At 57.3% G+C, this 21,899-nt stretch overlaps 1 protein-coding gene across 3 annotated transcripts; it reads left to right on the forward strand.

Moving 5' to 3' along the window:
* Positions 1-583: 583 nt before the first annotated feature.
* Positions 584-16,201, forward strand: ARHGAP9 (Rho GTPase activating protein 9). Of its 3 annotated transcripts, none has more exons than XM_065654353.1 (19): positions 590-624; positions 689-1,128; positions 1,883-2,233; positions 2,757-2,956; positions 3,859-4,071; positions 4,514-4,591; positions 4,794-4,904; positions 4,970-5,031; positions 5,550-5,637; positions 5,805-5,900; positions 6,264-6,362; positions 6,473-6,596; positions 6,680-6,793; positions 7,308-7,406; positions 7,488-7,565; positions 7,694-7,747; positions 7,840-7,974; positions 8,068-8,173; positions 8,432-8,899. In XM_065654353.1, exons 3-19 carry the CDS (start codon positions 1,927-1,929, stop codon positions 8,610-8,612), a joined length of 2,145 nt encoding a protein of 714 aa, XP_065510425.1. In that variant the 5' UTR covers positions 590-624; positions 689-1,128; positions 1,883-1,926; the 3' UTR covers positions 8,613-8,899. The 3 variants fall into 3 exon arrangements, 2 of the variants coding, with proteins under 2 accessions (XP_065510426.1, XP_065510425.1); XR_010607735.1 differs by lacking the exon at positions 8,432-8,899 and adding exons at positions 15,667-15,778; positions 15,928-16,201 and having other exon boundaries at positions 591-1,128; XM_065654354.1 differs by lacking the exon at positions 689-1,128 and having other exon boundaries at positions 584-624.
* The last annotated feature ends 5,698 nt before the right edge of the window (positions 16,202-21,899 follow it).

A 21,899-nucleotide genomic window follows, 5' to 3' on the forward strand; every position in this document is an offset into this window, starting at 1 on the left:
CTGGAACACAGGAGGTTCCACCTAAATATGAGAAGAAACTCCTTCATGGTGAGGGTGCCAGAGCCTGGCCCAGGCTGCCCAGGGAGGTTGTGGAGTCTCCTTCTCTGCAGACATTCAAAACCCGCCTGGACGCCTTCCTGTGTAACCTCATCTGGGTGTTCCTGCTCCGGAGTGGGGATTGGACTGGACGATCTTTTGAGGTCCCTTCCACGCCCTGACATTCTGTGATTCTGTGATCCTGTGTCGTGCCTCTCCTCCAGGGCGTGGACCCAGGGGTGGACAGAGGCGCCCCCCGCCCCTGCCCGCACCGCCTCCCGGGGCCGAGGGCAGGGACTCGAGCGCCCTGTGCCCTGGTCCTGGAACACTCCCAACTCGTCCCGCCAGCAGGCCCCCACCCCGCCGCGGGACCCGGGCGTCCTAGTGCCCGCTCCCGCTTTCCAGCCGGGACACTGCTGATTCCCGTCCCAGGAGCCGGGAGGACACCCCGCTCCCCGTCCCTTCCCGCCGCGGGGCGTGGACCCAGGCGTCCCGTCTCGTCCTGTCACATGGCCTGGGGAGGGCCATGAGCACATCCCTGCTGCCCCCGCTACGGGCGGACCTGACCCGCCACTCCGGCAGCACCAGGTGGGTGGGGGACACCGGGGGGTCGCGCCGGGAGTTCGCGGGCCTAAACGGAGGATCCGTGCAGGGACAACCAGACGAGCGGCCCCTCCCAGTCCCGCCGGCCCGTTCGCCGGCCCGTTCGCCGGCCCGCCCTCCCGGTGCCCCAGGAACCGGTGATGCAGAAAGAGCGAAGTGGAGCAGAGTCGGGTGTCAGGAACGGGGTGGGACAGAACCGGCCTGCGGTCCTCCCCTGAAGCAAAGCTGATTTGCCCCGCCGGGGCAGTGCAATTACCCCAGTTGCCCTGCCTTCTCCCCCACCCTGACCCCACTGTGTGGGCAGAGCTGAAAGGTCCTTAGGTTCAAGCAGGGCCGTAGGCTCTGATCCCCACACCCCATGGGTGCTCAGCTGGCTGCATGCAAGCAGGACACCAGGGTTCTCCACCTACACCCCATGGCAGCCCCCGTCATCACCTGGCCTTGCATCAGATCCTGCCCACTGGCCCCATAGTGGTACTTCCAGAGATGGTGAGTACATCTCCAGCTGGGGGGCCAGGCTTGGGGGCTGTAGAGCCATGGAGCTGGGGAGTCTGCAGGTCTGGGAGCCTAAGGCTGTAGGGCAGGGGACCAGGGAATGTGGGATGGGATGCTGGGGGAACCCTGGGACAGGAGCCAAGAGACTGGGAGCCACAGGCCTGTAGGGCTGTGGGATTGGGACCACGGGCTGGGAAGGATGCAGTGCCATGGGATGAGGACCAGAGGCCATGGGGCCATGGACCGGGGGCCCCCAGCACCACCCCCAGCCCCATGCCGTGCAGCAGAAGGAAACCGCAGCCTTGCTGCTTCCTGCTGCAGCAGCTGCTAGGTTTCCTGCACGTCCCTGAGCCCTGGCTGCCCCAGCACTCCCAGTCCCTCTGGTCCTTCTGGTCTCCTCAGCCTCCCATACCCCAGGGCCAGGCATCGGCTCCCCTGGCACCAGGAACTGAGGCAGCACGTGGTCCCTCCACTGCTTGTGGACAGTTTTGCTGTGGGGCGTTGCCATGGGTTGGAGGGCATTGCTATGTCCATGGGGCACATTCTGTCTGTGGGTCACAGCCTGGCCATGGGGCATTGCCATGGCTAAGGGCCACAGCCTGGCCATGGGGCACAACTTTGTCTGTTGAGTCCTGGCCCTGCAGTCAGAGTCCCTGCTGCCACCCATGGCGCCACTCAGCCCGATTCCACCACAGCCATACCAGCCATGGGGCACATCTGCTCTGACCCCCAGTTCTGTGTCCTGCAGATGGCAGGGACCAGGCTGCAGTGTGCCCAGGCACCCTGAGCAGGATGAGGATGCTGGCAGGACGGTGGCGCCTGGAGGGGTGGCAGTGGCGGCGTGCCGAGCCGGCCGTGGTGCTCCGTGCTCTGTACAACTATGCATACCGTGCTGAGGATGGGCGGCATGTGGCCATGGCTGCTGGTGAGCAGTTCCTGCTGCTCCACAAAGCCAACGAGGACTGGTGGCAGGTGAGACGGGCTGGCGAGCCCCCCTGGGCTCGACCCTTCTTTGTCCCTGCTACCTATGTGGCTGAGCTGGACTCTGGTGACATTGGGAGATGGAGTACGCAGCCCCCCAGCCAGCCAGCAGGCACAGGTGAGTGGGGCAGGGGGGCAGGGCTGGTGCTGTGAGGCAGGGAGACACAGGACGGCAGAACATTGGGAGAAAGGAGCCATGGGGAACTGAGGCGATGGCAAGGGGGCATTAGGGGCATAGGATGCAGGAACGTTGGGAGTACAAGGGCTGGAGGCACACCACTGGAAGTCCTGGGATGTGAGTCTGGATGCACAAGGCTGGAGGAAGAATGAGGCTGCAGGGCTTGGGGCACTAAGGGCACAGGATAAGGGGTCACCTAGAGTACAGGGCTGGAGGACCCATTGACAGCACAGGGCTTGGAGACACCTGTGAGGGATGATGTGGGCCAAAGGGCTGGGAGTGCAGAAGGTAGAAAGGGCGCAAGGCTGCAGGCACTGGAAAACACCAGAGATGGGGGCTGGGGGTGCTGGAGGCAGGGGGACACTGGGAAAAACAGGGTTGGGGGCCAGGGGTGAAGGTCACTGCCCCCCACCTGCAACCTGGAGCATCATTTTGGGTTCGTGGCTACTGTCCTCTCATCCAGGCCTGCGACAGCATTACTGCTCACTTGAGGACCTGTGTGACCCACCCCTGCCTCCCACCCAGGAGGCCAGGCTGACCCCCACCAGCCTCACAGGCCGCTGCATCAGCACCAGCCAGCTGGCAGAAGGGGCCGTGCCCGCCCACCCCTCAGCCCTGCCACGGTGCCAGTCCCTGCAAGAGCCGCTGGCCAAGGGCACCGGAGTGAGTGGGGCCAGGTGGCCCCCAGAGGACACCCTGTGCCCCCAGCCCTGTTCGCCTCTGAGGCCTTGCAGCCTTGCCAGTGCTCCCTATCCGTGCACACCTCCAGCATTAGCACCCTCCTTCCCTCATCCCACAACCTGCATCTCCAACCTGCATCCTCTCCCTGCACCCCTCCACGCCTTGTACCCTCAACCTCACCCACCTGCACCCCCAACCCTGCTCCGCACCCCCAACCTCACCCCCTGCATCACCTACCTGTACCCCTCTACGCCCCCAGCCTCACCCCCCTGCATTGCCCACCTGCACTCCCCTAACCCTACCCCTCTTGCATCACCCACTTGCACCCTGTGCAACTCTCAGCTTACTTTCTCTGCATTGCCCACCTTCATCCCCTGCAGCCTCCAACTTCTCACCCCTGCTCCACTCCCTACACACCCCCACCCCCTGCACCCCAGCACCCTCCAACCCCGCCTTCGCTGCCGCCGCTTCCTCGTCACCGTGGGGCAGCAGAGGAAGTGCGGGAGGGCGGTGGGACCGTGCAGCCCGCAGTGGAGTCGGGGAGTGCCGAGAGGGGCCGGTGCTGCGCGGCCGCGGGCAGCGCTGGGGAGCGAGGTGCCGGGCCCGGGCCGGGGGAGCACTGAGGGGGGCGCGGATGCCGGACGGGCGGGTGGGGGCGGCAAACGGCTACGGGGAAGCGATTGCAAAACCCTGATCCGGGCTGGACAGGGCGCCGGGGAAATGCGGGGGCTCGAGAGCAGGGCAAGGTGGCACAGCGGGGGGCTGGGGGCGGGCAGGGAATGAAACTGGGAGCAGGGCATGGGAGGCACAGCGTGGGGCTGGGGATACGCTCTGGACACTGGCCATATGCCCCCACCCGCCCAGTTTAGGATCTGTTTTCCCAGGTGCCCCCACAGGGAGCCACCATGATCTACTGCAACCTTGAAGAGCTGCAGAGAGTGGGGGGCCAGGCTGAGCCCCCCGTGCCAGCCAGCCCCCCCATCCAGGTTTTGGGGGCCTGGGAGCGTCACCTGGACCCCAGCAGTGGTCGCTGCTTCTTCTACAACCGTCAGACGGGCACGACCTCCTGGAAACCCCCCAGACAGCACCGGGAGGCGGTGGGCATGGAGGGCAGAAGGGGAAAGTACTGGGGCCCTGACAGCTGGGTTTACACACTCCCATTCCTCCTTGCCTTCTCCATGCCCTCACTCTTCCCCATCAGCATCTACCCCGCTGAGCCATACTCCTCATGTATCCCAACTGATGCCTGTGCATCATGCCCCTATGTCCCCCAATGTCCACTCTATCTTCCTCATGCCTTCCCCTTTTTGCCCCCGTGACTCCTTGATTCTTCCAAATTGTGTCCCCAATACCTTCCCACCACCTCTGTGTGCCCCAGCACTGCTCCCTCTGATTCCCCCAGTGCCCTCCAGGTCCTGGGGGACACTGTCCTGCCCTTGTCCCTGGCACAGCCCTGAGGGGCTGCTGGCAATTTGTCCTGGGGGGACTCTGGCCATGCCGTTCACTGAGGCTGATCCATGTCCCTTATGTCCCCTGCAGAACCTGACCTCCCCTGCCGAGCCCCCCAGGACCACGGAACACTGGAGCTGCAGGGATTCCAGGGTCCCCAGTGGCACTGTGAGCTGGGGGACAGGAGCAGTGCCGGGGGCAGAGGCACAGGGAGGCAGCATGGTGGGAGGGGGCTGGAGACGAGGTAGGATGGGGTGGCACGGGGCGGGGTGTCAAGGCATAGATGGATAATGGGGGCACTGGGAAGGATATGGAGGGAGACCAGGGAGGGCCTGGGGTGTGCACCCCACGTTGCCCCCCCCCACTTCAGGTGAGCCATGGCTGGACCCTTGCCCACCCAAGGCTGGAGGACCAGGCAGCTGCCCCGCAGCCCTCCCTGGCCTCAGCTGAGCCACCACACTGTGCTCCTGCCCTGCCCACTGTGAGTTACCCTGGGGCCAGAGGGTGCTGGGGGAGCCAGGGGCAGCACTGACTCTGTCCTTGCAGGAGGTGCAGAGGGCCGGGCAGCTCAACAAGACCAAGATTGCTGAGGGAGGAAGGAAGCTCAGGTGGGAGCTGGAGTGGGGAGGGTGCTGTGCTGGGCTGGGGTCCCAAGAGGGGTCCTGGTGCAGGGGAATGTGCCAAGCTGGTGTCCTGGTCAGGGCTGTGCCTGGCTTGGAGAGGTCCATATTGAAGTACGGGCTCTCTGCTAGTGTGGGGGTCCATGCCAGGTTGGGGCTGGGGTCTGCACTCGAGCAGAGGATTTCTGCCAAGCTAGGGGGGCCATGACAGCCTGTGGGGGGTGGGGGAGTTTATACCTGGAGGGCTGTACCAGCTGGGGTTTGGCATTCCAGCCTGGAGGGGCTGTGCCAGCCTGACCCACAGCTCTTCACAGCTGAGAAGCTCCAGACAAACCATGTCTCTGGCACACAAAGGTGCTTTAGGCTCTGCCAGGCTGGGGGTGAGGGGATGTGCCCAAAAAGTGCCTGGGGCCTGTGTGGGGCTCTGCTGGAGTCAGTGGCACCGAAGCCTGCCCCCAACCCTGGCTAGGCAGAGGTTGGGGGCGCCCCTCATCTTCTGCCCTCAGGAAGAGCTGGGGGGTCTCCTGGGTGGTGCTGGCCGGGAACAGCCTCATCTTCTACAAGGAGCCCAAGGGGCCGGCACCCACTGCCTGGGTGAGTGGGGGGCACAGGGGTGGGCTGGGACGGTGAGGGAGTGCTGGAGTATTGGGAAATATGGTGAGCACAGTGGGGACAGTGAGGGGAGAGGGCTGTGGGGGAATATGGTGTGCTGTGGAGACACAAGGCGGACAGGACACCCATGATGCCTGGTGCACCCCCAGTGCCCTACCAGCAGCCGCCCCGAGAGCAGCGTGGACTTGAGGGGGGCTACCCTGGATTGGGCCCGTGACCTCTCCAGCAAGAAGAATGTTATCCATGTGAGTGGGGTTGGGACTCCAGGCTGGGAATGTGGGGATGCCTAAAGTGCACAGCTCAGGGGACATGGGGCTCTCCATAACAGTCTGGGCATCACAGGGGTCCCTCTAAATACAGCCCATAGAGAAGAGGACCCCACAGCCCAGGACATACAGGAACTGCCAAACTAGGACAAAAGGGTGCCACTTGTGTACTCCCCTAGGGGAGGGGGCTGTAGGGACCCCCCTTGGGTTAGGGGCACCCACAGAAGCCTTCCTTTGCGGGGGGCGAGCAGGGCACCTCTGGAGTGCCTGGGTCTCCCTGGCTGCTGTAGGGGTTCCTGGGGGTTCATGCCCCCTCCCCCATCCTGCTACCTCTCCTGCCAGCTCCGCACTGTGACGGGTAATGAGTTTCTGCTGCAGTCAGACCAGGAGGCCACCATCCAGGAGTGGGCCCTGGCCATTGTGGGGGTCATCCACCGGCTGGTGAGTGGGGGGGCAGGTGGGGCTGGAGTGGGGGCAGGTGTTGCCCCATGGCTGCCCCCAGCCCCACCAGCACACCCAACTGGTCCTGTCCGCTCTCTCCCCACCTCCAGGACCTGGAGAACCCTGTGGATGCACCTGTGTGTTGTCTGCACCGCAGAGATGTTTGGAACCTGCTGGAGCTCAGTGGGGATGAGGATGAGGCACCATGGGTCACTGAGGGTGCCCGGGCTCCAGGTGGGGTTGGGGGACCAAGTGGGGAGAGCAGGCCTCAGGGCTGGTGTGGCTGTGACCGTATCCTGGGACCACTGTTCCCCCAGGTGTCCCCCACAATCCCAACGCTTCAGAGAAGCAGCGGGTAAAGAGCAAGCTGAGGCGCTTCATCATCAAGCGGCCCCCACTCCAGAGCCTGCAGGAGAAGGGGCTTATTCGAGGTGGGGCTCCCCAGCTACAGGACCTCCCCCCAAATCCTGCCATGCCCTTGGAATCGTCCCAAACCCACCCACATCTTCCCTCTGCCCCCAAAGTGGGAGAGGAAAAGGATGCCCGAGTACATCATTGAACCTTAGTTGCCTGTCGCCAGTGGGTCACGGTGTCCCCCCAACCCAGCATTCCTGTCTTGAGTCCCTGTGTATCCATTGGTCCCAGTGTCCCTCCTGGTCCCTGTTTCCCTCCTGATCCCAGTGTCTGTCCTCCCCCCTCCTTCCCCAGTCCCAGAACGCCCTCTCAGTCCTTGTGTACCCCCTGGTCCCAGTGTTTCCTCCAGTCCAGCATCCCTTCCTGGTCCCAGTGTCTTCTCCCAGTCCTAGTGTCCCTGCGTTCACCACCAGCCTCACAGTCCCCAGCATTCTCTCCTGGTCCCTGTACCCCACGCCCCAGTCTCATTTGTCTCCCACTAAGTCCCAGTGCTCCCCCATCCCAGTTTGACCCAGCGCTGCCCTCTCCCAGACCAGGTGTTCGGGTGCCGCCTGGATGCCCTGTGCCAGCGGGAGAGCACCACCGTGCCCCGCTTCGTTCGGCTCTGCGTGGAGGCTGTTGAGCAGAGAGGTGGGCTTCTCCTAGCCAGTATGCCCCACTTAGCTGGCATGGACTTCCCCCATCATGTTTCACTCTCCTCACTGTCCCCAGGCCTTGACGTTGATGGGATCTACCGGGTCAATGGGAACCTATCTGTGATCCAGAAGCTACGTTTTGCTGTGGACCGGGGTGAGGAGACTGGAGAGGGGCACGGAATGGGGGTGGTGGGGAGGGGACATGGGAACTACGTTGGAGCACATACCCAGGGATGGGGGAAGGTGGCTTCTTCCCCCATGAACTCTCTTTCATCCTCACAGAGCGAGCTGTGACCTCGGATGGGCGCTATGTCTTCCCCGAGCAGCTGTGCCAAGGTCAGCTGGGGTGACTGGGCAGGGGATGGCCCTGGCGGTGCTGGGGCCTTGCAGGACCCAAGGGCAAACTGACCTCTCCCATTCTTTCCCAGAGGAGCGGGTCAGCCTGGCGGACCCTGAGTGGAGTGATGTCCATGTGGTGGCTGGTGCCCTCAAGCTTTTCTTCCGGGAGCTGCCTGAGCCCCTAGTGCCTTACAGGCTCTTTGACCCCTTCATTGAAGCTATCAGTAAGTGCCTCCCTGCAGTGCTCTCTGTAGTTGTCCCCAGGCTATGTGTGCTGGGGCAGGGCACCGTGTCTGACCCCTGTGTCGCCCCGCTAGAGCTACCAGACCGCCAGGAGCAGATAAAGCAGGTGGCTGAGCTGGTGCAGAGCCTGCCGCCTGCCAACTATGCCACCCTGCGCTACCTCCTGGCTCACCTCTGCCGGTAAGGGGAGGGCTGCTCCTGGGGTGGGGGCAGGTGTGGGGTGGGCTTAGAGCTGCCCCAAAGGTGGATGGGCTGTGGGGTAGAATGGGGTAGCTGGGGTGGGTATCTGGTTGCCCTGGTACACGAGGGGAGGGGCAGGGAGGACTAGGGCCTGCCGGAGTGATGGAACCCTGACACGTGGACCCCCTGGGGTGATGGATGGAGAACCAGAGCTGGATGTGGTGCATGGGACCACCCCCCAACCCTGTTCATCCCCAGGGTGATGGAACGGGCAGATGTTAACCGCATGACATGCCAGAACATCGGCATTGTGTTCGGGCCGACACTGTTGCGGCCAGAGCGGGAGCCGGGGAGCCTGGCAGCAGACATGACCCAGCAGAACCAGGCCGTGGAGCTGCTGCTGGCACACTTTGACTGCATCTTCCCCACACTCCCCTGAGACTGGCCCCCCTGACAGTCAGGAATGGGTACTCTGGCTGCCAGTGCCCCTTCCTACCTCACCAGTCCTTGCTGTGCCATGTACCTTCGACTCTGCAGTAAACAGGCACCTTCCCTGGGACCGCAAGCAACACCTGCTCTGACCAGGGTTGGGGGGGTCTGCGGCACCAAAAGGCACCCACCTCCCACTGCCTCCTTAGAGAGCATCATCATCCAGGCATATGGTAGCCCCCAAATGCCCTTCCTCCTGCCCCTGTCATGCCCCATACCTCTCTCCGAAACCTTTACAGTGCTGATTTATCTTTTATTAAATACATATCCATTGCTGTCAGACTTTACCCCCAGGAAAGGCCCCCGGCTCTGCTGGCACAGCCAGTGCCAGGGCAGGATCTGGCCATACCAGGGCTGGGGCTCTCTCTGTTGGGTTCCCACACCCTGCTGCAGCCAGCAGACCTCAGGGTGGTGGGTACCACCAAGACTCCTGCCTGCAGGATGCAACGGTCAGTGGATATGGGAGCTGTCACAGCGCCCTGTCAGGGTCACCATCCCTCTGGGTCTCCCAGTGGGCCCCAGCCCTTCCCAGCACCCTCTCTGTGCCCCCCAGTTCCCATCCCAGTGTGCTCCCAGGACCTAGTGCCACCACTTGCTGCTTCTGCATCCTCCCAGTGCCCACCTAGCTTTCCAGTGCCCCCGGACTCCTGCTCACCAGTTGCACCAACCACTCCCAGTTCCCAGGCAGCAGTGTCCACTGAATCTGTTCTTGGCCCAAGGCGGGCAGGAGATGGAGGGCAGGCAGAGGCCCAAGAGCTCTGGGAAAGGAGGGGCAGAAGTGGGGACACAGGAGACTTGGGAGGCACAGGGCCCTAGGCGTCACAGCTGGATCCTGGGGGCTCCCAGGGAGGCACCAGCGCTGCTTTGAGCAGCAACCGATCCAGAAGCTCGTCAGGATCTGGGAGGGACACACTGATGCCAAGGGGGTCCACTGGCCTGGCTCCGAGTGGTGGCTGGTGCTTGTGCCGTGCAGCCTAAGGCACCCCCAGGCATCTGGGTGCCAGGGTCCCATTCTGGGCTGGGTGGGGGTCCCAGAGGGTGGAGAGTGTCCCAGGAGACAGGTGGGTATTGTAGGAGCTACAGCAGGACAAGCATTTCTGGCAGCCAGCGCAACAGTAGGACTGCTTGCTTGGGGAAGAGGCACCAGGCGGGGGGGCTGGGGAGTGCCCAGGGGCAGCAAAGGGTGTTGGGGATGGGCTTTTTAGAGAATGAGGGCCCCATGTTACAAGGCTTAGACAGGCTCAGAGTGATGGGAGGATACAGAGGTAATGGATGCATGATGTTGGGGGGGGGGTGATGTGGGTTTACCACTGTGGATGTGCAGATGGTGCCAGGACATGAAGGCCAGCCACAGAGGAAGCATTGCCCTGTCCTCCCCTCCCCTGCTCCCTACCTGCAATGAGACAGCAGCTCAGGGTCCCTTCCATCCCCCACACAGCTCCCCTAGCCCTGAACTTCCCAGAACACCTGGCTGGGCAGGGCCCTCCCTGGCACCCCTTCCTCATAGACCTGGGGTGGAGAGCAGGCCTCTGCCCAAGGCAGTTTGGGCTGCTAGGAGGCCCATGACCTTGCTTGGCCCATTCTGGACAAGATGTCCAGCACACGGCTGGGTAAACACACAATGCAGTGGGTGAGCAATTGGCTGATAGGCCGGGCTCCAAGGGTTCTAGTTAAATGGGGTCATGTCTGGCTGGCGACCAGTCACCAGTGGGTTCCACAGGGATCCATCTTAGGGCCAGGACTCTTCAATGTCTTTATTAATGAGTTGGACTCTGGACTTGGGGGAATAATAAGTATGTTCGCCGATGACACAAAATTGGGAGGAGCTGTTGACACTCTGGAGGGCAGAGAGGCCCTGCAGAGGGATCTGGACAAATTGGAGAACTGGGCAATCACCAAGCACATGAAAGCACATGAAAGCACAAGGGCAAGTGCCGGATTTTGCACCTGGGACGTGGCAACCCTGGCTGTACATACAGAGTAGGGGATGAGACTCTGGAAAGCAGCTTTGTGGAGAGGGATCTGGGGGTTCTAGTTGATGGGAAGTTGAACATGAGTCAACCGTGTCCTGGGTGCATCCGGCACAGCATTGCGAGCCGGGCAGGGAGGGGATTGTCCCGCTCTGCTCTGCACTGGTGCGGCCTCACGTGAGGCACTGGGGGCAGTTCTGGGTGCCAGAGGACAAAAAGGATCTGAAGCTACTGGAGAGTGCCCAGAGGAGGCCACAAAGTTGGTGAAGGGTTTGGAGGGGAAGCCGTATGAGGAGCGATTAAATCAGTGGGTTTGTTCAGCTTGGAGGAGACTGAGGCCTCATGGCGGCTACAGCTTCCTCACAAGGGGAGGAGGGGAGGCAGGCGCTGAGCTCTTCTCTCTGGCCACCAACGGTAGAACCCGAGAGAATGCAGGAACATGTGCCAGGGGAAGTTCAGCTTGGACATTAGGAAAAGGTTCTTCACCCAGAGGGTGGTGCAGCACTGGAACAGGCTCCCCAGGGAGGTGTAACGGCCCCAAGCCTGACAGGATTCAAGAAGCGACTGCACAGCGCCCTCAGACACATGGTGTGAACTGTGGCATTGTCCTCTGCACAGACAGGAGTTGGACTCGATGATCCAACTCCGGACATTCTATGATTCTCTGTGGTGTTGTCAGGAGCCAGAGCTGGAGGAGGAAAAAGAACCAGGTGGTCAGAGGTGGTGATGGTGGAGATGAACAGAGAGCCTGAATCCCCAGCACCTAAATCTGTGGGCATCTCTGGATACCTCCTACCCCCGCTGCCTCACCCTCCTCCCAGGGAGGAGTACCCCTGGATCCTCCCAGGCAACAGGGTGCACAGGTAGAGCTCAGCTCCTATATACAGCCCTTGCCTGCCTCAGACTCCCCATCTGCAGGTGAGAAAACACCCAAGAGCAGTGCCTCCCACCACCAGGGAACCCCACCCTGCAGGGGTCACACCTTGGGTCAGGCAGGTGCAGCGGTGCCCCCTCAGGCCCACAGCCAAAGGGAACCCCAGGGACTTGGACCTTGGATGGGGGGATAGCCTGGGACACTGAAGCATGTGAAAGAGGTTGGGAGCCCTCACTGCACTCACAAGATGCTGTCTGCCTCCAGGGACGCTCAAGGACATGTGCAAATGTGCCCTAGTACTCTGCTCACACACGTCTGCTGTGCGTGCCTGTACACACGCCTGCTCCCCAGTGTAAGCACAGACCCAGGTGTGCCCACACGTGTGTACTCCCATGCTGCTTGGTGCAGGCACATGTGTGTACTAGTGCCCCCCAACTCCCACTGCCTTGTCTGCACGTGCCCTCTCACACACACACCCATGCACACATGCACTCTTGCGTGCATGCTCTTGGACACACACCCTTGTGCAAGTGCCTGCTCTCCCCAAGTACAAGTTCCCTCCCGGGAGACCGGCTGCTCTGCACCACACATCCGCTGAGATGGGGGAGAAAATAGGAAGTGTAAAATTGCAGAGACTCATGGGTTGAGATAAAGACACTTTAATAAGAAGTAAACAAAAAAGAGGGAGGGGCGAGGAGAGGAGAAGAGAGGAGAGGAGAGGAGAAGAGGGGAGGGGAGGGGAGGAGAGGAGACGGAGAGGGAGAGGAGAGAAGAGGAGAGGGAGAGGAGAGGGAGAGGAGAGGGAGAGGAGAGGGCGAGGAGAGGAGGATCAACTGTGGGACCCTGCCAACGTGACCCCTGATGTCATGCCTCAGTCCCCCTGGCCTGATACCTAGAACAACCCCAGGACCCCCCTGGTTGGATGCTGCCAGCATGACCCCCGGGGTCGTTCTGGTACTCCACCTCCATGATTCGAGGCAATCCCAGGACGCTCCCGGAACCCTGCTGGCGTGACCCCAAGTCTTACCTCAACCCTACTTCCGTGATGCTGGGGTCAACCCTGGGACCTCCCTCCAGGACCCCGCCTATATGAACCCGGGGTCATGCTGGGACCCAACCAGCGTGATGCCAAGGTCAACTCTGGGACACCCCTGGGGCTCTGCAGGCAAGACCTGGGGGTCATGCCTCGAACGCCCCAGTGTGATTTTGGGGTCTACCCTGGACACCTGTGGGGCCCTGCTGGAATGATCCCAGGATCATTCTTTTACGCCCCTGGCGTGATGCCAGGCTCTACCTTGGGACACTGCCCTGACCCTGGGGGACCTCGCCAGCAAGATGCTGTGGTTAACCCCAGGATCCCCCTGGGACCCTGCCGGCATGACCTTGGGGTTATGCTGGGACCCCCCTGGTGTGATGCCAGGGTCAACTGCAGGAACCACCTGGGATCCTGCCAGCATGACCCTTGGGTCATGCCTCGACCCCCCCAACTTGATGCTGGGGTCAACCCCCCAGCATTGACCCCAGCATCACTATGGAGGGGTCCAGGCATGACCTGGGGTCATGCTGCCGGGGTCCCATGGGGTTGCCAGATTTGATCCCGATGTCACGCTGGGGGAGTCAAAGTATGACTCCAAGGTCATGACACCAGGGTCTTGGTAGGGTCCCCAACGGCATGACTGTGAAGACACACCTCAACCCCCGGTGTGGTACCAAGGTCAACGCTGGGACCCCCCCAGGACCTGCCAGTATGATCCCGAGGTCATGCCTCGACTCCTCCAGCAAGATCTTGCAGTCAGCACTGGAACCCCTGCGGTAGCTCACTGGCATGATTCTGGGGTCATGCCTTGACCCCTCCAGCATGCTGTTGTGGTCAGTCCCAGAACGACCCTAGCACCACACTGGCATGACCCCTAGCCATGCTTCGACCCTCCCTGTGTGATGCCGGGTTCAAGCCCTGAACGCTCCGGGGATCCCATAGCCATGACCCCGGGGTCATGCTCAGACCACCCTGGCATGATGCTGGGGTTAACCCTGGGACCCCCTTGGGACCCCGCTGGTATGATTCTGGAACTTCGGCTACTTCCTGCCAACAAGGAAGGGCTTCCATCCTCAGCACCTCTTCTTCCTTATTTCTCCTTTAGACCACACTCTGTTCATTCTTCTTTCCCTTACGATTGCCTGGAATGTGCCTGTACTCCCCTCCCTTCCAACCCCTCTCATCAGCACTTCTGGGATACGGTTGGAAGGAGCTCTGCACACACGCAGTACGTTTTGGCCCCCACACACAGAGTCCTCCTATGCCTCCCATCAGAGAGCATACTGCACCAGCGTAGAGCAGTTTCAGTACTCACACGTGTGTGACCAGCATAGCTGGAGTGGGGAAAGGATGAGGATGCTGCGAATCTCTTGTCCGTGCAGTCTCTCCTTGGAGTAAGGAGGGCTAGGGAAGACAGCCATAGAAAGGATCTTAGCCTTCTTTATTTCCTGTGCTTCTTGTTCTCAGGATAGGAGTTGCTATGACGAGGGATTGGTTTATTCTCTGTGTGTGCATGTGTGCACTAGACAGGTTTGTGTGACCATGGGATTTTGTGGCTCTGTCTATATGTGTAGCAAATAGTATGTGTATAATGGTGTGTGATCACAACTGTGCATCTGTGTTCAAGAAGTGTGTTCAGCTTGATTTGTGATTTCAAGTATGAAATGAATGTGTACGAAACCTTATAAATGTACAGGAATATGTATAGTATGTACAGGAGTGTGCGCCATGATGTGTAACCAACAGTGTGCATGTGCAATGACGTGAGTACATAGACATCCACACATGAGTTTTTGAGTGTGTACATCTTTCCTTTTTCTCCTCATACCCAAACATGGTTTCCCAGCTACTTCTTTTCCTCTCGCAGACGTGCTGCAGGAAGCGTTTTGCAACAGGTTCAGAGCGTTGGATTGAGATTCCTTTATCTGGAGACCAGGAATCCTGGATTTTTCAGGGAAATGGGTAGTGGAGATGTTGTTGCTGAAGTGAGAGTCCATTCCCAGTGTGCAATGAACCAGTCTTAGAAACAGAGATGAGATATTCTTCGTTTCAGAGTTGCATGAGTCTAGATGCTAGAAAGCCAAGCATGCCAGCAACAAAAGTCACAGTCATTATATACCAAATCTTATGGCTACGTTGACACCCTCAGGGCAGTCATAAAGAGCCAACTAGTCACACATTTGCTTATTGGTTACACAATAATTTTAGTACTATGCATGTTCACTGGGGAGGGGTCTCATGTCTCATGCTGGGTTGGCATCTTCAGTCGTGTGGGTGTGCTTTTTAGTATTATAATGAGCAAAGTTCATCTAAAGGACACCATCTTACAATGTCGAGATATATGTTAAACAACTCATCGCTCAGGCTTCAAGATGTCTAAGGTGGAAAGAGCAGACTGACCTGAAACTGGTCAATTGCTGACAGGATTCACATACCTTTAGGTTAGCAGTTGCCCACAGGATTCATTCTTCAAGTGGTAATGACTACAGAAGGATAGGAGAAGAGAATCATTGTCAATGCTTTACCAGGTTCAGGGTGGAGAAGAACCTGCCTAGCTCTGGATGGCCACATATAATGCTCAGGGAAAAGGATTTCTCATTTCTGGCACTGTCTGGCCCACTTTTGAACACTCTACAGGTGGAGGGAGCTGAGTGCCTAAATGCTGGGGTCCTTTTCCCATCTGTAGGGAGATTTCAGGACTTAGTGAAATAGAAGTGAGGGAATTGGGGAAGGAGCAATGCACTAGAGGGATTAAATACCCATGTGTGAGGAATTAAAAGGTTTGCTTTTGTGATAATTGTGCCCGTCTTACAGATGTGGAGGGTGTTTTGCTGATATCCAAAGAGGTACCCTGGCAAAACAAAGGTATGAACTTAAGAGCAAAGTCTGTACTCTTAAGCAGGCATTCTTTCATTTAACAACACTGAGTATTATCCTCCATAAGTGCTCCAAAGACTGGACGCTCTTGCGCTGCTTATATTCACACAATTATTGCATATTCATTACAATTTGGGGGAATTTTTAACATAAAATACATGTATACTAAGAAATAATTGCATAAAGCTGGGTTAGCCTGAAGTTAGTTATTTCCCGGTCTTTGCTGCCATCTAGCGTCTTTTGACAGGGCATGCAGTCTGTTTCGGCGGGGCTTCTGAGTGTCTTTTCGTGTGTCCGCTGATCGACCTCTCCACGTTGGCAGCTCCCCTCGGAAGCGCAACTAGTGCACACTTACATAAGTAATTGATTAGTTTCTTACTTACAATACATCTATTAATTTCTAGTCAAATATAACCTAAGCAGCCTGCTTCTAGACAACTTAATTTTCTGTCTCCAGCTTGTCATGCAGGAGGAACTAAAATTTGAAAACTATCCCCTCATTTTTCAGGTGGTTAGAAAGCATTTATCATGTCGTTGGTTAACCTGCAAGGAAACAAATACAACCCCAAACCACAATCATACCAGATCACACAGCTAAAACACACCACTCATTCACCTACCAACACTCAAACTGCTGCCATTCTCCCCTCTGTGCCATCGCCCCTCGGGAACGCTGTTCCCAGGAGCCTCAAAACTCACCCTGCTCTAAGAGTCCGTCTGAAGAACAGTTTCTGACTGAACATCGCCATCAGGGACTTGGAGAACAGATGGACTGATAGAAAGAATTGAACAATGATTTGGAGAGAGACCTGAAGCAAGGAATTGTGTTGTGCAGGTCTCTCCGACCTGGGGGCTACAGGTAACAATGGCTGCTGTATGGACTCCACCTGCTGCCTGAGCCAAACTTGCCCCCACCTCCTGAGAGGAATTGTGTTATGAAGGCCTCTCCGACCTGGGGACAATAACTGCTGTCCAGAAGATGGATTTTCACCTGTTGCTTGAGCCAGACTTGCCCCCCACCTCCTCCCTGTAACAAAGGCCAACGAAGAAGAACATGCGCAGAGGCTCGCCAAGGGTCTTGAGGTCACCCAACGGACCAGCAAGAGACCCCTGAACTGAGGCACCACAGGCGCAGACAGGTTCTGGCAAGCGAAGCAAGGACTTTTTGGGCCTGCGCAGTTAAGCCTGGATTACGCAACAAAGGCGGAGATTGGCCTTGATCTGTGAGAGTGAACGGGGGGTGAAGAAGCATAAAAGACAACTCCTGACGGGACATCATGGAGATCTCCCCACCGAAGGATCCTGGACCACGACGGAGGACCGGCAGGACTCTTCTCACGGGACCTGAGACTAGAGGGACACCTTTGGGACTCGTTCGGTGGTAGCTATTGTCCTCATTCCACCTTTTCTTTTTACCTTTCCTTTTGCTCTACTCTCTCTATCGCGTGCCGCTTTATGGGCAAATAATAAAGCAACACTGCTTGATTGAATTATAACCCCTTGGCATTTTGGTTGCCTTAATTTTGCGCCTCGAGATCAAGGTAAACGAACCATCACGAGTCCATCACCGAAAGGACCATGACACCTGCCTGTGAAAACCCCAGTCCCAGCGTGACCTCTGTCCAAACATTGGCGATGAACATCGCCTCGCAGAGTGGCCGGGACCAGGGAAACCCAGCTGGGGGAAAAAAATCCCCCGGCTGGCTTTTTAAAATTATTTTTAAAATTTCAAACTACCTCAAAAGGAAAAAACATTAACCTGCAAGGACAAACACACACAACCCCAAACCACAATCACTCAAAGTTTCATGCTGTCCAAACACACTGCTCATCAGCTACCGCACTGACGCCCCCGTGCTCCTGGCATGGCCACTCCATTGCCTGCCCCCACGATGGGTCCTGGGTCTGTGGCTCTTCTGGAAACGCTGCTCCCGGGGATGCTCGAACACGGCCCTGTCTGTGAAAACCCTGGCCTGACACTGACCTCCAAACAAACATTAGCGATGAACATTGTCCTGCAGAGTGGCTGGGACTGGGGAATAAAAACAAACAGCTGTGCAGAAATAAATATTCCACTGGTTGAGCTTTTTTTTATTATACCTTAAAAGTTCTATCTCAGCATTACATGCAAACTGGAAAAAAAAAAACCCACCACCCATTCAAGTTCAGGCACATTCTGAAACTAACACTCATTCAACATCCACTCAATTCCAACCCTCACAACATCATCATTTAACTACCCAACTGCCTGGACAGAGATCGCCCTGATTCCAAGGCCTCCCCTGGAACCGCCTGACTGTGCACCTTGCGACGACATTGCTGCTCCATCCCTTTCAAAAGCCGAGGAAGATGCTTCGCTACGGGTGTCGCTCCTTTGCCTCGGTGTGTGCATTCTGACAAACCTCGTTCCTCTTCTTGGTGGCTTCGGCACTGCGTATTTGATTGAAGCAGTATTGGGATATCCGTGTCTGCTCTTTGATGTGTTTCTTGAACACTGGCAGCTTTTCTAATGTCTGGAGGAAGCTCATTGATAGATCTTATGGGGCTCGTGGAGGGTTCATCCAGTTCCACCGCTTCTACTCCTCAGGCCTGATAAGCTCCTTGGCCGGTGATAGACTGGCAGTCACTGGCTGGCTGGCTCCTAAATTTAAAAACTCCTAGACCCCAAAAGCCATTTGCTTCACTTCCGGTGAGCAGTATTTGATTGCTACCGCTTAGGGAGACTGGCAGCAAATAGTCCATTTCGGCTTCACCTGCTCTTCTCCTGTACCTTTCTTGTACATTTTTCAGATTTCACCCGGTTTTCTGCTGAATTTTCCAGGTAAACTCTCCAATTCTGGCAGATCCCTGGGAGCGATTCCCATATGGTACCCTGCAGCGGCGGCACATGGAGGTTCTTGAGACTGTTCTGTTTTAATGATGGGTCTGGCTGCATATTCAGGGGGATCTGAGAAATACGATGAATTGTCCTTCCCTGGTTTGCTGTCACCGGGTCACCCCATGTGTTTCTCTGCCATCCTTCAAGGAATGCAATTGGTTTCCTAATGGGTACAATGTCAGGAGGATGATGAGTCTGCCTAAATGTCACTTCATTTTTTCCCTCTAGCTTTTGTTTCTTTTCTTCCTGTAAAGGTTTCTGCAGCAGCTCAATTTTCAATGACAATAATAGTTCGGCAGGTTTTGTGCCCATTTCCTCCCTCAGATTTTGCTTTTCTCTGTTCGGCATTTTCCTCTTCTGACAACTGGGTTGTAGGCAGGTACTTAACAGTTTGCAATTAATTCCTTTTCCATCGTTCATATGGCTCTTGGCCATGGTGAGTTGTTCTTCCACAGCTTCCCAATCATGGCAATTACCACAAGCTCATTCGTCGACTCAGTCAGACTCAGTCGTCGAGATCAGCTGATCGGGACCAGCTCGGCCGGAGCCGTCAGAGCGATCTTGAGGTAAGGAGAAGCGTGGGGGTGGGTTTCGGTTTCGGGACCCGGCAGCCCCCCGCAGCCCTTGCGAGAGCAGCTGACGTGGCGTGGGCGTTACCACGGTGACGGCGATCACACCCCCGCCCCTCGCCTTGAAAAAGCTTCAGGGAGGGCAGTGACACGTCGCTGCCCACCAGGCGCTGGGAGAGGCAACCAGCTTGTGGCGCGGGTGAGTATCACCTACACTGTGCTGCAGCGGCAGGTGGAGTAGCTCGTGCAGTAGGGTGCAGAGACTATCACTCCTCGCTTGTTAGACCCTCTCTCCTACTGCCAGTGTCCCTGACCGTTGCTGACCACGGTGTCCTCCAGGAAGAGGGCTTGCCTAAAGAAGACCCCTCAGGCCCCTAGGGTGAAATCGGTGTACTCGGCTCGCTCCCTGAAGTGCCTGTATACCAATGCGCGCAGCATGGGGAATAAGCACGAGGAGTTAGAAACCTGCGTTCGGTCAGGAGATTATGATCTGGTGGCATTAACAGAGACATGGTGGGACAGCTCACATGACTGGAATGTGGTCATGGATGGCTATGTCCTTTTCAGGAAAGAAAGGCCAGCGAAGCGTGGTGGTGGAGTTGCTCTTTATGTGAGAGAGCAACTACAATTTATAGAGTACTGTCCAGGTGCAGTTGAGGAGCAAGTTGAGAGTCTGTGGGTGAGAATTAAGGGGCAGGCTGGCAGGGGTGACACTGTTGTGGGTGTCTATTACAGGCCACCAGATCAGAGTGAGGATGTTGATGAGGCCTTCTACGGGCAGCTGAGCGTGGCCTCACAGTCACAGGCTCTGGTTGTTATGGGGGACTTTAACTACCCTGATGTTTGCTGGAAGGACTACTCAGCCAGCCAGCCTCAGTCTAGGAGGTTCCTCCAGTGCATTGACGATAACTTTCTGATGCAAATGGTGGGGGAGTCGACTAGGAGAGGTGCGCTGCTGGATCTCGTCCTCGCTAACAAGGAGGGTCTGGTTGAAGCAGTAAAGGTGGGGGGCTGCCTTGGTTGCAGTGACCATGAGATGGTGGAATTCAGAATCTCCTGTGGTGGGAGCAGAATACCGAGCAGAATTGCAACCCTGGACTTCAGCAGGGCTGACTTTGGCCTTTTCAAACAATTGCTGGAGGAAATCCCGTGGGCAAGGCTGCTTGAAGGTAAAGGGGCCGAAGATAGTTGGTTAACGTTCAGGGACTGCTTCTACCAAGCTCAAGATCAGTGCATCCCGACGCGCAGGAAGTCAAGGAGACGTGCAAGAAAGACAAGGAGCCAGGAGACCTGCGTGGTTAAACAGGGAACTGCTGGGCAAACTCAAGTGGAAGAGGAGGGTTTACAAATCATGGAAGGAGGGGCTGGCCACTTGGGAAGAATATAAGGCTGTTGTTAGAGGATGTAGAGAGGCAGCTAGGAAAGCTAAGGCCTCCTTAGAGTTAAACCTGGTGAGAGGGGTCAAGGACAACAGGAAGAGCTTCTTCAAATACATGGCAGATAAAACTAACACCAGAGGCAATGTAGGCCCACTGATGAATGGGGTGGGTGCCCTGGTGACAGAAGATGCAGAGAAGGCAGAATTACTGAATGCCTTCTTTGTCTCTGTCTACTCTGCCGGAGGCTGTCCTGAGGAGCCCCGTACCCCTGAGGCCCCAGAGGAAGGCAGGGCAATGGGGGAGTTTGCCTCAGTTGATGAGGACTGGGTTAGGGACCAGTTAAGCAATCTGGACATCCACAAATCCATGGGTCCAGATGGGATGCACACGCGGGTGCTGAGGGAGCTGGCTGAAGTCATTGCTGGACCGCTCTCCATCATCTTTGCCAAGTCTTGGGAAATGGGAGAGGTGCCTGAGGACTGGAGGAAAGCAAATGTCACTCCGGTCTTCAAAAAGGGCAAGAAGGAGGACCCGGGCAACTATAGACCCGTCAGCCTCACCTCCATCCCTGGGAAAGTGATGGAACACCTTATCCTTGGGGCCATCTTAAGACATATCAAGGATAAGAGGGTCATCAGGGACAGTCAACATGGCTTCACCAAGGGGAAGTCGTGTTTGACCAACCTCATAGCCTTTTATGAAGACGTAACAAGGTGGATTGACGATGGCAGAGCAGTGGATGTGGTCTACCTTGACTTCAGCAAAGCATTTGACACCGTCTCCCACAGCATCCATACGGCAAAACTGAGGAAGTGTGGACTGGATGATCGGGTAGTGAGGTGGACCGCAAACTGGCTGAAGGAGAGAAGCCAGAGAGTCATGATCAATGGGGCAGAGTCTGGTTGGAGGCCTGTATCTAGTGGAGTGCCGCAAGGGTCGGTACTGGGACCAATACTGTTCAATATATTCATCAACGTCTTGGATGAGGGAATTGAGTGTACTATCAGCAAGTTTGCTGATGACACCAAGCTGGGAGGAGTGGCTGACACGCCAGAGGGCTGTGCTGCCATCCAGCGAGATCTGGACAGGCTAGAGAGTTGGGCGGGGAAAAATTTAATGAAATATAACAAGGGAAAATGTAGAGTCTTGCATATGGGCAGGAACAACCCCAGGTTCCAGTACAGGTTGGGGAATGACCTATTAGGGAGCAGTGTAGGGGAAAGGGACCTGGGGGTCCTGGTGGACAGCAGGATGACCATGAGCCAGCACTGTGCCCTTGTGGCCAAGAAGGCCAATGGCATCCTGGGGTGTATTAGAAGGGGGGTGGTTAGTAGGTCCAGAGAGGTTCTCCTTCCCCTCTACTCTGCCCTGGTGAGACCTCATCTGGAATATTGTGTCCAGTTCTGGGCCCCTCAGCTCAAGAAGGACAGGGAACTGCTGGAGAGAGTCCAGCGCAGGGCCACAAAGATGATTAAGGGAGTGGAGCATCTCCCTTATGAGGAAAGGCTGAGGGAGCTGGGTCTCTTTAGCTTGGAGAAGAGGAGACTGAGGGGTGACCTTATCAATGTTTATAAATATATAAAGGGTGGGTGTCACGAGGATGGAGCCAGGCTCTTCTCGGTGACAACCAACAGTAAGACAAGGGGTAATGGGT

Source organism: Caloenas nicobarica, chromosome 33 (genome assembly GCF_036013445.1).
Source record: "Caloenas nicobarica isolate bCalNic1 chromosome 33, bCalNic1.hap1, whole genome shotgun sequence".
NCBI lineage: Eukaryota > Metazoa > Chordata > Aves > Columbiformes > Columbidae > Caloenas > Caloenas nicobarica.